Consider the following 14,513-nt stretch of genomic DNA (forward strand, 5'->3'; position numbering starts at 1 on the left):
AGATATCTGAATAAAAATACATGTTATGGTTACCCACAAGTCTCCCCTTTGTATACATGCCTACTTTATGCTAATCCCATGCAGCTGTGTGGCAAAAAACACGTTTTTTTGCATGTGTTATAAATATGATATTTTTGTCCAGTATATTTGAATATTTCTGCATTCTGGGGTCCCTGAATAGTGTTGGAATTGCATACATTTTACAAAGCTGAGACATTTTCTTCGTGCTACCTCTGCATAAATCAGTTTGTTGCCCCCTGGTCTAACCCACCACCGGTTTAACCCACCAAAAGTGAACTGCACAGTTCATGTTAACCACAGGGAGGTGCTGTCTAATTACTTTATACATCTACTGTAGGTGTTTTAGGTTCAAAATAATAAAATAATGTTTTGAGTGTAAAGAGGGGTCCAGGGCCTCATGTATGGCTTACAGGGGGGTCTTCAGATGTATCAATCAATTTATTTATTAATTCATTAAAGCATTCCAGCTTCCAAGATTCACACCCAAGAACTAGACTAGAAACTGCACGTGGGAATGCTGGATGTTGGAAAGCTGATGCTAAACTGAATTCTTGGCCTTAATTTCACTCATTAGAAAGCCTACACTATTTGTGCAGAGTCTGGGTATTGCTAACAATTTTCTTTGTAAAATTGAAATACAAGATGTTTTTCTATTCAAAAGGGGATGAGTAAAAGTTTTAAAATGGTTTGATTTTAATTTTCTATCTTGTAAAACAAAAAATAAAATCACCAACGTGTTGCTTCAGCCCAGGTTAAAATGTCTTTGGAAGAACCCTAATCTGAAATTATTTTAGACATGACAAAACAAGGCCAGTCATCTGCAGAGATCTCACTAAATATATTCCAGACTGATGTCCCCATGTGCTGCACTGCTCCTGTTTGTCTTTTAGAAACAGCTCACCCAAATATCTGGCGTGAATGTCAGCTTAGTCTCATAATCTCATTGGCCTATCATTCACCATCATATTGTGTACAGCCAATGTACCTTTTAGTTGTCAGCTCTGCTTGATGTAATGCATATGTGAGTGCCTGTGACTAGCATTAATCAGAGGTTGACGATGTTTGCACCATCTCTTCAACGCTGCGTGCTAGGGAGTGTTGTGCCATTTCACAATGGCCTCTGGTGCAATCGTATCCCTTTCAGAAGCTTTGTAATCCAGCCTTTGACTGCAGTATCTTTTTGGAGACTTGGGTACAATACATCCATGGTGATAAAGCCAACACTGTGGGTCCTCTGTGATTACTTATACATTTTTACCATGATAAAAACCTTCACTGTAGTTGTTAACATGGCTGTCCACTGAAATACAAAGATTTTAATTTCTCTTGCTGGTTAGGAAATATATTGTGGACTGTATAATAATCTAATAGCCTAATAGAGAGTCCAAATATAGAGAAATGTTTCAATGAAAATGTAAAAAAAAACTTAGCAAAAGGTCCAATGAAACAGATACTAGCAGATGACACAGAAACCCAGAGCAGGTGATGAGTTTTAGATCAAACACACTGTGACCTCATGGCCTAATTCCCTACAAGTTGAAGGCTGCAGTGAAGACTTTTTCCATTCAGCTCACCTATCGAGAATAAGTGAAATGTTGTGAATAATAACATCCCATCCAACCCCCCGGAGTGAGCTACGTGACCTACATTCAGTCCTCGATGTGCCTGCCCACAACAGGCGGTCTTTTGAGTGCTTTTTGTGAGGACGCCGCGGTTTTGGGCACATTTTACGATGCTCATGTTTGCACAAGCAGCTCCTGACCTACATGTACTCTGTCCCAGCCAATCTCCGGCGTTATTTTGGCTTTTAGCAAACACAATCTGTGGAGAGAGAAAAGGAAACGTGATGGAGAGGAGGAGGGACGATGGGAGTCACGGTGAGCACCGCCCTGTCCCCACGTGCCAGCTCTTTCAGACAAAGATCGTCTATGTTGGAAAAAGACAGCCGCTCGGTACTCAAAGGCTGCACCAGTTTCCGGTTTGAGAACGTGGGCGTTAGCCGTCGCGCATGCGCTCTGCTCTCGCAGCGTTGGTGCACAGGGAAGGCACGTGGACAGGCGTTTGACACAGTTGCCTCACATTGTAGGGTAATGTCTAGTTTTCTCACTTTCTTCGTCTTGTATGTTCTCATTTGGAAGATAAACTAAGAACAGAACATATAAAAAGTGTTCCAGATATAAAATAATTATACTAAAAAGGAAGAAAAGAAAAAAACAAAACAAAATAAAAAAACACTACAATTTGAGGTCAAAGTGTCAAAGTGTCTTTCCACCCTTCAATTATAAGCCTACATTTCATTAGTGTAAACTGGCTTAGGATAATGCATTGTATATGGCTGTCTAACTTTGATTCATCTGTTATTTGTTCATATTTTTTCAACTTAGTTACAACTTTAGTTTATCATGTTCCCACCTCCCTCTGACCTGCTTCTTGTGTGGTTGTAATGCTGAATGGGTCTCCTTGAAGCTCGATCTTATCCTCTCCTATCTTAAATGATGCACTAATTATTTTATTTTAATATAAAATAAAAACAACTAAGCAATCTTACTATATGTACTAACTATATTATTATAATATTATTATGACAAATACCTGCATGTTATATTCCTAAGTGAAAGGCCTAAATGAAAAGGAAAATGTAAATGTTAAAGCAGCAGACAAATGTGGTGTGATAGGATAAGTAGACACATTAATAAAAGGAATTTCTTGGTTAAAAAAATAAAAATAAAACATAGGCTATAAAACCGAGTGACTAGTGGCTTTTGTTTGGCCTACATTACACGTGCCTACAATCTAAAAGCTCCCACCACGGATCATTCCCATTGACATTTTTTTTAAAAGAGAAATGGACTTATCACCTCTGCGGTGCTTGTACAACGTGCCTTCTAGCACAAAGGCAAAGCCTCGGCCCTTCGCCTGTAAAGAGAAGACGACGGGAGACGAGGCAGGAGTGAGACCTCCCACTTCCTCCTGCCCCTCTCTCTCCCCCCTCGTTTCCTCGTTTCCTTATCGCCGAGCCCAGGCGGCTCATTAGCATAAAATGTGTGTCAGTAGGGCAGCGTGAGCTCACATGCCATGCGCACATGCTGTAGAGCTTTAACCAGCATTCCAATGTCGAACGAGCCCAATGTGCCGTCTCCACGCGCGGCTCTCGGCCAATGAAAGAGTGAGAAAGAGTAAAGAGTGGGGGCATGAGCAGAGGAGGTGGGTGAAATGTTTTCAGAGAGCGTGACACACAGAGAGAGAGAGAGAGAGAGAGAGAGAGAGAGAGAAAGAGAGAGACATCACTGATACACATCAGCAAACAGGCGGTTGACGGGACACACAAAAAGAGAACAGAGAGAGAGAGAGAGAGAGAGAGAGAGAGAGAGAGGGAAAAAAACTGGTCACATTTCTCAGGCACCTGAAAACGTGCTGGTTATTTTAGGACCCGTGTTGCTTATTGATGAGTGGGGGAGTGTTTAAACTACTTCCACACTCTGGTCATGTTTTAACGGTGACTGTACATGGCAAGCAGCTGAATGCTTTGGGAACTCTGTAATTTAGAGAAGCCCTATACAGTACTGTCTCACCACAGTCTAGCATCTTAGTGTGCGCAGACGGAGAGCCGACTCAACCTGTGCATCCACTGGAAGTTATCTGGATCAACGACATAGAGAGAGATAGAGAGATACTCTTTTAATTTCTTTTTAAAGAATATTTCTTTTTAACTTGTTTCTCTTCGCTGACTGGGTTTCCTCGAGAACCCCCCATCAATGCCCTGCGCACAGTGCTGTTGGTCTGAGCTTTTGGATACACTCTCTATGCCTTGGCAGTTAATGACTCTTTCACCTATATCAACCAAACTCCTCGGCAGCAAGCAAAGGCAGTCAGTCCAGCATTAAACGTCCGATATTAAACAACACGGAACAACTGAACAGCAACTTCGATCTACTGGGAAACATGGACAACAGCCCTGGTGGTAAGTTAAGCTTCATACTCTACTAGCCTACATATTAAGTCTTATTCTTAGAAGTGTTAAAGCTTAATTCTGAGGAGGATTTCTTAGCTCTGTCCATTTTATATGCATACATATGTTTATTATAGACAAAGCGGGTATGCATTGATTCATTTGTTTTTTATCCTGTTCACTGTATGTTATTTTAAAGCGGTGTTTAATGCAGCTAACAGTAGACAAGATCACATTTATCAGCTAAACAGTTTTGCTGTATTTTTAGACCCAATGTGCAGCTTTGGGGACTCTCACTTCCAGTCACTCCCTCGGGGATACTACACTTTAGTTTCAGTGTGAATGTTACACGTTTTTAACTGTTTCGGCTGTGTAACATGTGGCACGTTGCCAGGTGCTTCTGGGCTGTAGACAGTTGAGTTTTGAGAGAGCCGAGGACGGAGAGGGAAGTCCTCTCTCGTCAGTCTTTGCGGCGGACTTCCGATTCCCTGCATGTAAACAAACTCACGTGAAGCGCGACCCAAAACGACCCTGACCGGGCACGTTCTCTGTCGCCGCCCATCTCGCTTATCTGAACATTATTGTCTTTATTCTCATGTTATTGTCAGATAAAGTGAATCTCACACACACACACACACACACACACACTTCCGCAGCTGGGTGCTTTAGTTTGGATGAAGCTCATAACTCCTCGAACAAGTTCCGACTGACGCATTTATGAGAACTACTACTTTGTTGCAACGTGTGAGTCATTAACTTGACTGGTTTGTGATCCCCCCCCCCCCAAACACATGTGAGTGGGCTATGTCAAGGAGCAGTCAACCCCGATGAGTCAAAACAAGTAAACCTGTGCCGAATTTTTCATAGCAGATCTGGGAGTAAACATCCAGATCTGCTAGGACCTGAATCATGATCTAAATGTGTTTGGGGGGGGGGCTGATGATGAATGAACCGAGCGCACATTACAGCTAATAAAAACCAGTCGATTTCAGATTTGAACCATTTCCCGGTAACTCAGTGGCCCTTTTTAATAGATTAAGTATTGTAATGGGATTTGTCAGGCAGTATTTTATCCTATTGTGGAACTTCTACAGACTGAACCGCCGATAAAATGTGAATAGAAATATATGAGCACTAAAATACAGGTCGATTCTACAATGAGTAGGGTGATAGCAGGCTTTAAAGTGGACATGTACCGCGAGATAAAGTGTATTAACGAACCAGTTATAACAGGTTGGACAGCAGGCAGACATTATTATAACGTCCTTGAACAGCGGGTGACCATTATGACTGTCATTTCTTCTCATCCGCTCTAAGCCCGGTGCACCCTGGGTAGAAACAGTCGTGATAATGTTGGGAATCATGCGCCTGATTTTTAATACGCAGTTACCCCGCCTCGAGCTGACAGCACGTGTATTCAGCACCAGTATCCACGTGCCGCGCTTGATTCCCAAGCACCCCGCCTCTCTCCGGTCGCTCCTCTCCACCGCGCGCACTCTGCTCGCGCTCAGCTCGCACGGGGATTCCTCCTTATTCTCTGATAGCTTGGTCAGTGGGTCAGAGAGGTTTAGTAGCCCTTTCCTTCGCCCTTGTTACTATAACTGGTTTGAAATGTTGAATAGTGATTGCGGAGTGTCATATGAGTGTTTGGTGTCTGAAATGACATATTAACCTACATTCAACCTGGGTTTGAGGTGACATGGCGAACCAGTTCCTGTTTTTACCGTGCATACGCACCATCATTTATGTCAGTGGTGGTGTAGTTGCAACACCTTTCAATGCCCTTAATGAAGCATTATCGTGCGGGTGTTGAGCAATAGCAGTATTCACAAAATACGCCTTCTGGTTGGTAAAAGTTGACAACATACACAATTCAGTTGATCATAGATGGAGCTGTGGATCATTGTGTTTCCTGTCTTAATTCACATTAAGTATTAATGTGGAATATTATGATTAGGCTGTTTTAATGATTTTGTAGACTGCTAGTAGTCCTCATGTGACATGATTTATAGAATAGGCCCTAATTGTTGTCTCTTTTCTGTTCAGTTTTATAACAGTCAAATAAAAGATAAATGCATTAAAAAGTCACCACTACATACTGGAATCATCAGTCAGTGAGTAAAATCAATATGAATCCACTTTGGGATATTGCAAGGTATTCAGGCAAAAGTAGGCTCTCCCTCCAACTTTATAGGTTCAAGATTAAACTGTAATCACCATGAAGTATAATAAGTATATAAAAGTATAGGTCTGTGTCTGCAAAAGGGATGATGGGCGTGACCTTGTGGTAACGTGACTATAGCGTAGTTTTTGAAAGATTGTCAAGGGACGACCATGACTGTCCAATGAACACACGTAATGTCTGATGTTCAGGAGAACTGACCTTGTAACCGAAAAGCACCATTATTTATTATTATGACCATTGTGGCCTTTAATGATAAAAAAGACACGTCATCCCAAGACTGCGTTTTCATTCCTTTCATTCCATAATTGAAGATGGATGCCTCACAGGTGTCATACTTGTTAACAGGGACAATGAACTTAATGCTAAGCTATGGTGCCAGTCATGAAACCAGATTCCTTGTAGCTGTCAGCTTGACAGACGATCACGCAACTAGCTAATTCACATTAAAAGCCAAGCTTGATTCGGGTGACAGATAGTATTTCTCATGGAGTGAGTATACAACCTTCTTCTTCTAGTCTGTTACGTAAGACCTACATGTGTCTTTAAACTTTTGAACTACAGACCTCCTTAAACACAAGTTCAAACGGAAACAGCATGCAATGCAATCATTGTTTCTTTATCCAACAATAAAAAAAATCACTCTAGGTTCATGTCACATAAAGCAAATTTTGCCCTCGTGCCTTTATAGAACCATCCTCCTTCATAGTGCTTCATAGACACATGACATGAGGCCAGCTGTTTCACGTGGAGCGAGGCTTACTGCCCATGCACAGTTGTGAATGTTCACATGTAAGTGGACACACTAGTTGGAGTTAAGAGGGGGGAGGCGTCTCCCCCCCACCCCCCTTCCCTCCCCCGGACATGACATGAGCATGATGCCTATACAGTTTGCCTGCCATGCATGCATGCGTGCATGCCCAGGGGGTGGGACTACATGAGAGGGGAGGTCATGGAGGAATGGCAAAAGGAGAGGGTGGTGGAGCGTTTTGTTTATTCTGTCGTTCTTATGGCTCTGTGTGTATACACAGGTCACATGTTTTAGCTTGTGCCTGAGTACAGCAGGGATGATATTCCCAGAGCTCGTTCTGGCATCCAGTCAAACCAGATTCCAGGAAATGGTTACAGGGAGAAAGAAAATAAAATGTTTTTACTCTGAGCGGGTGGAGATTGTGAATGTTTAAAGTGGGTGTGGAGTTTGTGTGACAGAAGGGTGTAACCCTGTCCTTTGCAGGTGATACACGTCCATAAAGCTTTATCTTTCTCACACAAACAAACAGGAAACATGCACAGGCACATAAAGTCACAGTCTGATACCAGACCTGCCACTACACACAAGCGGTCAGGCCACCAGGGTACCTTGCATTCAGTGTTGACACGTGTGAGCAGTGGAATTAAGGAGGCACTTAGAGCTAAACAGAAACACAGCACGTGTTTTCTCAAGGAGAGAAAGCACAAGAGACTAGGGCTTTTTCTCAGATGATTCAAGGTCCTTCAGAGGAAACACAAGACAATCCAAGGGTTTTGTTAATACTTGAGAAAACACTGCCGTGACAGTTAGTCACGTCTCTTAACTTGACCTGTTGTGCAGAAGGGCACACATCTGATGAAAGCTGTGTTACAGATCTGTGTTGTTTAATCTGTCTGATAATGACCCACGATCATGATCACCACGATAGGAGCCAAGTGACGCAGATTGTGAATGAAGAATGGGAAGCATGCTATTTCTGCACATGGGAAACATTTCAGTTGGCAGGCTTTTAAGATATTTAGACACCTGACACAGTGATCTAATATCAAATAAAGCAGGTCAAACTCTGAACTGAAGATGAGGATCATTAAGGGGACTACTAAAAGGAGCAGACATACATAAATTCTTGAAATCATGAATGTCTGCAATAATAGAGATTTGGTTCTCATCACTTTTATTATTATTTATCATCATGATATTAGAAATTAGAGGAATTATGTCAGCCATAAAAGTGGGTAAAAGAGTTTTAGTGGGTTTGAATTTCACCATCCTTAAATACCAGTGATATAAAAGCATAATAAAATGCTCACTTTAATTAACTAAAACCCTCCAGCAAATTATTTTAATGTGTCAAAAGAGAGACCGGCAACAACGTGACTGTACAGTTTCTAGTGGAATGCAAAGCTTTAAGCCCTACGTCTGTAGTGACAGCATTAAAGCCTTCTCTATTCCAAACGTGATCAGCCCTAGCGCTTGTTATTGTACTGCTGCTGTTGTCTACACGGGACTGCGCAAAGAGCCTTGTGAGCCGGGCGGGAACTGTGTCAAGAGTCCATGTGAGCTCCCGGTCAGGTGGCTGGCGGATAGATGGGTCTGCAGGCCCGCAGCCAAAACGGGGAGGGAGGGAGGGAGGGAGCGAGAGAGGAGGTAGGAGGGGAGGAGGATAGAGAAGAAGGGAGGGGGCGGAGGGAGGGAGTGGAGGAAAGACTCAATGCTGAAAGCAAGCAGGCAGGGAGCTGGCTGGCTCAGCCTGCACGTGAGGGGCAGTCTTTCATCTTGCAGGGAAGAACACTGTCTGCAAAACAAGGGGGGCGGGTGGGTGCTGTGCTGAGGGGTAATAGGGCATTTCCGACTTGATGTGACGTCCCTAAACAAAGGCCTGTTTATAGCCTGTTTATGAATGTATATTAACTTATGATAAGCATTTTATGGTGTTTATGTGACGTTTGTATAATACCCTGAAGTACCCTTTGCTCATACATTGTATGTATTGTATTTATTTATGGCTAAATAACCCATGTGTGGGTGTTAGTTTAACCAACAGATAATGGTATTTATCTTATCTGGTCATTGTGTATTTAGCATTATTTATTCACATAACACTCTCCAAAGGCTTCCAAGGTAGTATCACTTTTCGGTAAAAGCAAAACGCCTTTTTTTCAGTTTGATTATCTAAAGAATAGAAACCGAAAGACTCTCTACAGATATCCAGGTCAGAGTTGTTGTGGTTGTTCTAGCTTTGACATATTTTGTAAATTATTCATCAGATCAAATTTCTGTTGTCCCAACATGATCAGGGTTTTTTATGTGTGTTTTTGGACATTTGCCAAGTAAGCTCACTGAATCAAAGTAGAGCATTGCTCAATACTTGCACTCCCACTCACATTGTACATGTGAACACCGACCTAGATGAAGATCAGTGAACTGAGTTTTTTGCCACTCTCTGTTCCTCCAGGTGGTGTTATCTTGTACGCTGGCTCGTCCGGCAGTGCCAGTCCGAGTCCTGGCAGTCCTTCAAGTGGATACCAGACCCAGTCGCCCTCCTCCCACTCGCAGCCTTCATCCCCAGAGGGTGTCTCCTTTCAGGAGATTGGGCCCCTGAAGCAGAGAGGGGAACAAGGGGGAGGGACTCCTTCCCCGCGAATGGTCTTCCAGTTTCCTGAAGTAAACAATGCTCCCGTTGCCCAAATAACAACGGTATCATCGGCAACCTACAACCATCCCACAGTGGCCAAAAGACCTTGTGGTTTCACTGGCACATTCACCAGTAAGTACCTACTCACTTCCCTCCTTCCTGTTTTCCTCTACGTTAACCAGCCAGCACTTTGTCATTGTATTTCTCTCTCTGATGATGGATGTGTGCCTCTTTTATAGAAACCGGAGGTATGGTGCTTCTGTGTAAGGTGTGTGGGGACATCGCATCTGGGTTCCATTATGGCGTACACGCCTGTGAAGGCTGCAAGGTGAGCCCCAACAAAGATAGCATTATGTCATGTCTTTGTAGATACAAGCACACACATTGGCACAAAAAAGCACTCTTCTAACTCTTTATTCTTCTTTTCTCTCTCCAGGGGTTCTTCAGACGCAGCATTCAGCAGAATATCCACTACAAGATGTGTGTAAAGAATGAAAAGTGTCTCATCATGCGCATGAACCGAAACCGGTGCCAGCACTGCCGCTTTAAGAAGTGTCTCTCCGTGGGCATGTCCAGAGATGGTGAGAGACTGTTAATGTCCTTAAAAAAGATATTTAGACATATGGCAACTAAAACTGAAATATATTGGTTTAACTAGTGTAGAGGAGAGGATTTCATTGATCACATGTATGCAGGGTCACATGGAGAGTCAGATGGAGAAAAATTGTTCTCAAGCAGGTCTCACTCCTTGTGACAGAATTTCATTTTCTTTTCATCTTCTTCTCTCTCATTCCCCTCCTTTTGTCTTTTGTTCCCCTCTGTCTTCCTCTCTCCCTGGCCCTGCTGTCTGATTTATGGCAAGAGGAGCTCTAGAGTCCCAGTAGTCATCAGTCATGGAGGAACTGTGACAAATATTGTTTATTTTGGGAAACTGGGGCACAAAGTTGTTGATTACCAAGAGTGTTCACGAAGATGTACAGTCTTACCTATTTATTTTTTCAACGCTGACATTTACAAACATTCACACGAGACATAATGTTATGCTGTCCTATTAATAATAAATACCTACAGTGCCTGACTTTAAATTAAAATAATATTAACACATTTAATCTGCTCTACTGCATTATTTCACCGCAGGACTCTGATCTCTCAGGATTCGGCTAAACTAGGTGATAATAAATCATGGCTTTTCTGGAGCAAACATTTTTAGCTGACCCAAAAAAAAGCCAAAATGCGGCAGTAAAGAAGTCACCTGCTAATTCATCAGATCACAACAGTAAAACTTTGGTATTATTAACCACATTTGAAATGGTCTCATTTCCTGAACATGCACACAAATTAAATAAAATTCTTTTTTTTTAATGTTATTGCTTCTAACTCATATTTATAGACCCACAAAGCCACTTTTCACTTCCATGTCATGGCTTCAGCTTGACAACATGATACCTGCTCGCAAATAAAATTTTGATAAACCAAATTTTTTTCCACCTTCAAACATTTCTTCACCTCTCCTACCTGCCTCCCGTGTCTTTTTGACCTTTCCACTTTTCACTCACTCTGTCACTTTGCTAATGACATCATGTTCAACGCTGTTGGCCCAGTGACCTACTTCCACAGAAGAAGAGAGAGCGAGTGCTCAACTACAAGACAGAAAAGCAGAGAGAGACTGGGGGAAGGTGGTGTAGCATACAGCGCGCTATAAATAGGCCTGTCAGTGGAGGTGCAGAATTGAAAAGGGGGAAGGGAGGATTGGAAAGGCCTCGAGAGGAGGATGAGGCTTTCAGATGAGATGAGGGCTTAAGTGTCTGTATTGTGGTGAAACAGCTGTGATGGACACAGAATAGTCAGGATTTGTAGAGAGGTCTTGGGATTAGTAATCCACATAGAGATTACCGTTTGAGTATCGGATGTAAAATCTGTATTAGGACAAGAAGTGGTCGTTTCTCTATATTGTTTGAATGTGAAAATAACTGAGTGTTTTTGCTGTTCAATGCACTAATTCAGAGTCTGCCAGTAAGGAGCTGGCAGTGATAATCGATGCTTGATGCCAGTAAATGCTAACAGAGAATGCTCTCTTCTGGTTGTCCTCAGCTGTGCGTTTTGGGCGTATTCCCAAACGGGAGAAGCAGAGACTATTGGATGAGATGCAGAGCTACATGAACAGTCTCAACGAATCAGCTTCCATGGAAATGGAGGTGTCACCTCCTCCCGATGCCCCGTGCAGTCCACAGAACCAGACAAATGAAGGAGCGGGCTCCATATCACAGTCTTACCGCGGCAACTTGATGATTGACGAGAAACCACTCAAGATGGCCGCCGGCAACAGCAACATTGGCACTTCGTCTTTCCAGAACAGTTCGGTACAGGAACCTTCCCTGTCGCACTCAGCAACCCAAACTCAGCACACAGTTCAGGGGGAGCAGGTGAACATGACAAGCTACCATGTCTCCACAAACTGCCCTGTTGGCTCAACCAACAATGAAAACTCCACTAATACTAACATTGACAACGCCAAGTACACCTACTCCTCCAATCAGAATCAGTGCCCCTTCAGTGGCAGCGTGTCATCTCAGTCCTACTCCTCCAATCAGAACAGTTACCAAGCCAGGGATTCCCAGAACCAAAGCCCTTGCCCTTGGAAGCTGAACGGAGGAGCCAAAGTGCTGGTAAGACTTTTCTCTTTACTTTCTTTTTGTCTTCTTGAGTATGTGAATACCAATCAATGTCATGTACGTAAAAAGTCCACAACACACCTTTAATTTCTTCTCTCTGTCTCTCCTGTAGGCATGTCCACTCAATTCGTGTCCCGTGGCTCCGGCCAGTCGCTCCAGTCAGGAGGTGTGGGAGTCTTTCTCCCAGTGCTTCACCCCTGCTGTTAAAGAAGTAGTGGAGTTCGCAAAGAGCATTCCGGGCTTCCAGACTCTAAGCCAGCATGATCAGGTCATGCTGCTCAAATCTGGCACTTTCCAGGTACGTCCAGTTAAATTTGTGGGTGGGATTGTGGAAATTTTTAATTACTTCCTTTCTTATCCTTTTGGAGTCTTTTCTGGTGCTGACCTGGTCTGATTCTATTCACAGGTGCTGATGGTGAGGTTTTGCTCACTGTTTGACCCCAAGGAGAGGACAGTAACGTTCCTCAACGGGCAGACCTACTCACTGGCATCACTGAGGGCTCTCGGCATGGGCTCCTTACTGGACGCCATGTTCGAATTCAGCGAGAAGCTTGGATCTTTGGGTCTGGAGCCAGACGAGATGGCTCTTTTCATGGCTGTTGTGCTTGTTTCTGCTGGTAAGAGTCAACACTGAAACATACACGTACACAAGCACAAACTCATGCATGTACATAAGCAGATACTGTATGCACATATTTCCTTGAGTCTAACGTCCCAATTTCTCCTCCTTTTCTCTAGATCGATCTGGTATAGTGGAAGTGGGAGCAGTGGAGCAGCTGCAGGAGAATCTAATTAAAGCTCTGCGCTCTCTCATCACCAGTCGCCGCCCAGATGACAGCACACTCTTCCCAAAGTTGCTGCTACGTCTGCCAGACCTGCGCACCCTGAACAACCATCACTCTGACAAGCTTTTAGCTTTCCGCATAGATCCTTGAGTTCAGAGAGCTAAATCTGACTGAGGTATCTGCTTTGGGGAGCCTCCCTGCGTCCCCATGCAAGCCTGGCCTGCCACATACAGTACACTGGCCTATGCATGATGGACAGTTGTTGTGGGAGCTGTGCCAACTCTGGTGCTATGTCGAAAAAATATCAGTGAAGGATGTAGGCACAGCTGGAGGTGGAGGCTTCTGAACCCAAACCAATTCCTCCTCCAGTCGTTTCCACGATTGCTTAAAAAAAAAACTATCAAAACATAGACTGTGTTCTTCCTTGGGTTCTTCGAGTCAACATCAGACCACCAAGTCATCACTTCTCCCTCCTGGAGTTTGTCAAAGCCAGTTTTCTGTTCTGAAGACCAAAAAGAAGAAAGAGTCTGTTGTTCCTCGCTAGACTTTGTCCTCCTATCCCAGCTCAAAAAGCTAACAAGAGGGAAGCACATACTCTCGCCCAGAGAAATAGGAACATGTACAAACATTCACCAACAATGATTTCTTGCATTCATATTACAACATGTAAAGGGCACTTTCCATACATTCAGAAGACCTCTTAAATCAATATATCACATAGCAATAGAAATGTCTGATACACAGTTGGGACGATGGTTAGGGTATGCCCTATTGAAATGACATAAGCTATTTTCATAACATGTCACCATGTGGGAAATCTTTATGAAAATCACCCATTTGTGATTGAGAAATGTATAACATTTTTAAGAAATGAGAGTAAGTTGCATTGTATTTGTATGCGGTAATCAGGGAGAAATTATTGGTCATTTTAGACCATGTCTGATGGGTTATATGTTGAGGTGTTTTGTTGTACATATTGTATATAACCCTTGTTAGTTTGCAGATTCTTGGATATGTAAATGAAGTTAGTCCTGAATTACTGTATGATCTCACAAATAATAGATTGCTCTCCAGACTGCAAAGTGAAAGCAGCATTTGAACCATGCGCTCCGAGTATAAACTTTTTATTTGAAGATATATAATTGAAATAAATGTGTTGTCAACTGACTGCATCACCTTGTGAATATTTTGTAAATGTTTTATGGTTACACCATAGAGAACCATTATTAAATGATGTTATATAGCATTTTACCTTGTGCCTATCTTTTTTCCATTTTCTTCCTTAATGTGATGTTACTGTCAGTATTGCCGAGGCATACCATGGAGCCGTAGCCTAGCAACAGAGGCAATCAGCCAATCGTGCTCCAGGTCTAAGAGCCATTAGGGGCTTTATTACTAACAAGAAACGCCACTTAATTTTTTTATGTGTGATAACAAGTAAATGTAACTTCAAAGAGCGTTGCACTTCAATAAATACAAGGTGACGTCCTTTGCCACCGTCACACAGTGACAGAGCAT

The 14,513-nt window shown here is 42.9% G+C and overlaps 1 protein-coding gene across 1 annotated transcript; it reads left to right on the top strand.

Moving 5' to 3' along the window:
• The first annotated feature begins 3,138 nt into the window (after positions 1–3,138).
• Positions 3,139–14,241, top strand: LOC127372131 (nuclear receptor subfamily 1 group D member 1). The gene is made up of 8 exons (XM_051415551.1): positions 3,139–3,982; positions 9,359–9,670; positions 9,778–9,866; positions 9,975–10,119; positions 11,630–12,204; positions 12,323–12,508; positions 12,617–12,827; positions 12,949–14,241. The coding sequence occupies exons 1-8, from the start codon at positions 3,964–3,966 to the stop codon at positions 13,143–13,145; spliced, it is 1,734 nt and encodes a 577-aa protein (XP_051271511.1). The 5' UTR covers positions 3,139–3,963; the 3' UTR covers positions 13,146–14,241.
• Positions 14,242–14,513: the final 272 nt, after the last annotated feature.

Source organism: Dicentrarchus labrax, unplaced genomic scaffold (assembly GCF_905237075.1).
Source record: "Dicentrarchus labrax unplaced genomic scaffold, dlabrax2021, whole genome shotgun sequence".
Taxonomy (NCBI): Eukaryota; Metazoa; Chordata; class Actinopteri; family Moronidae; genus Dicentrarchus; species Dicentrarchus labrax.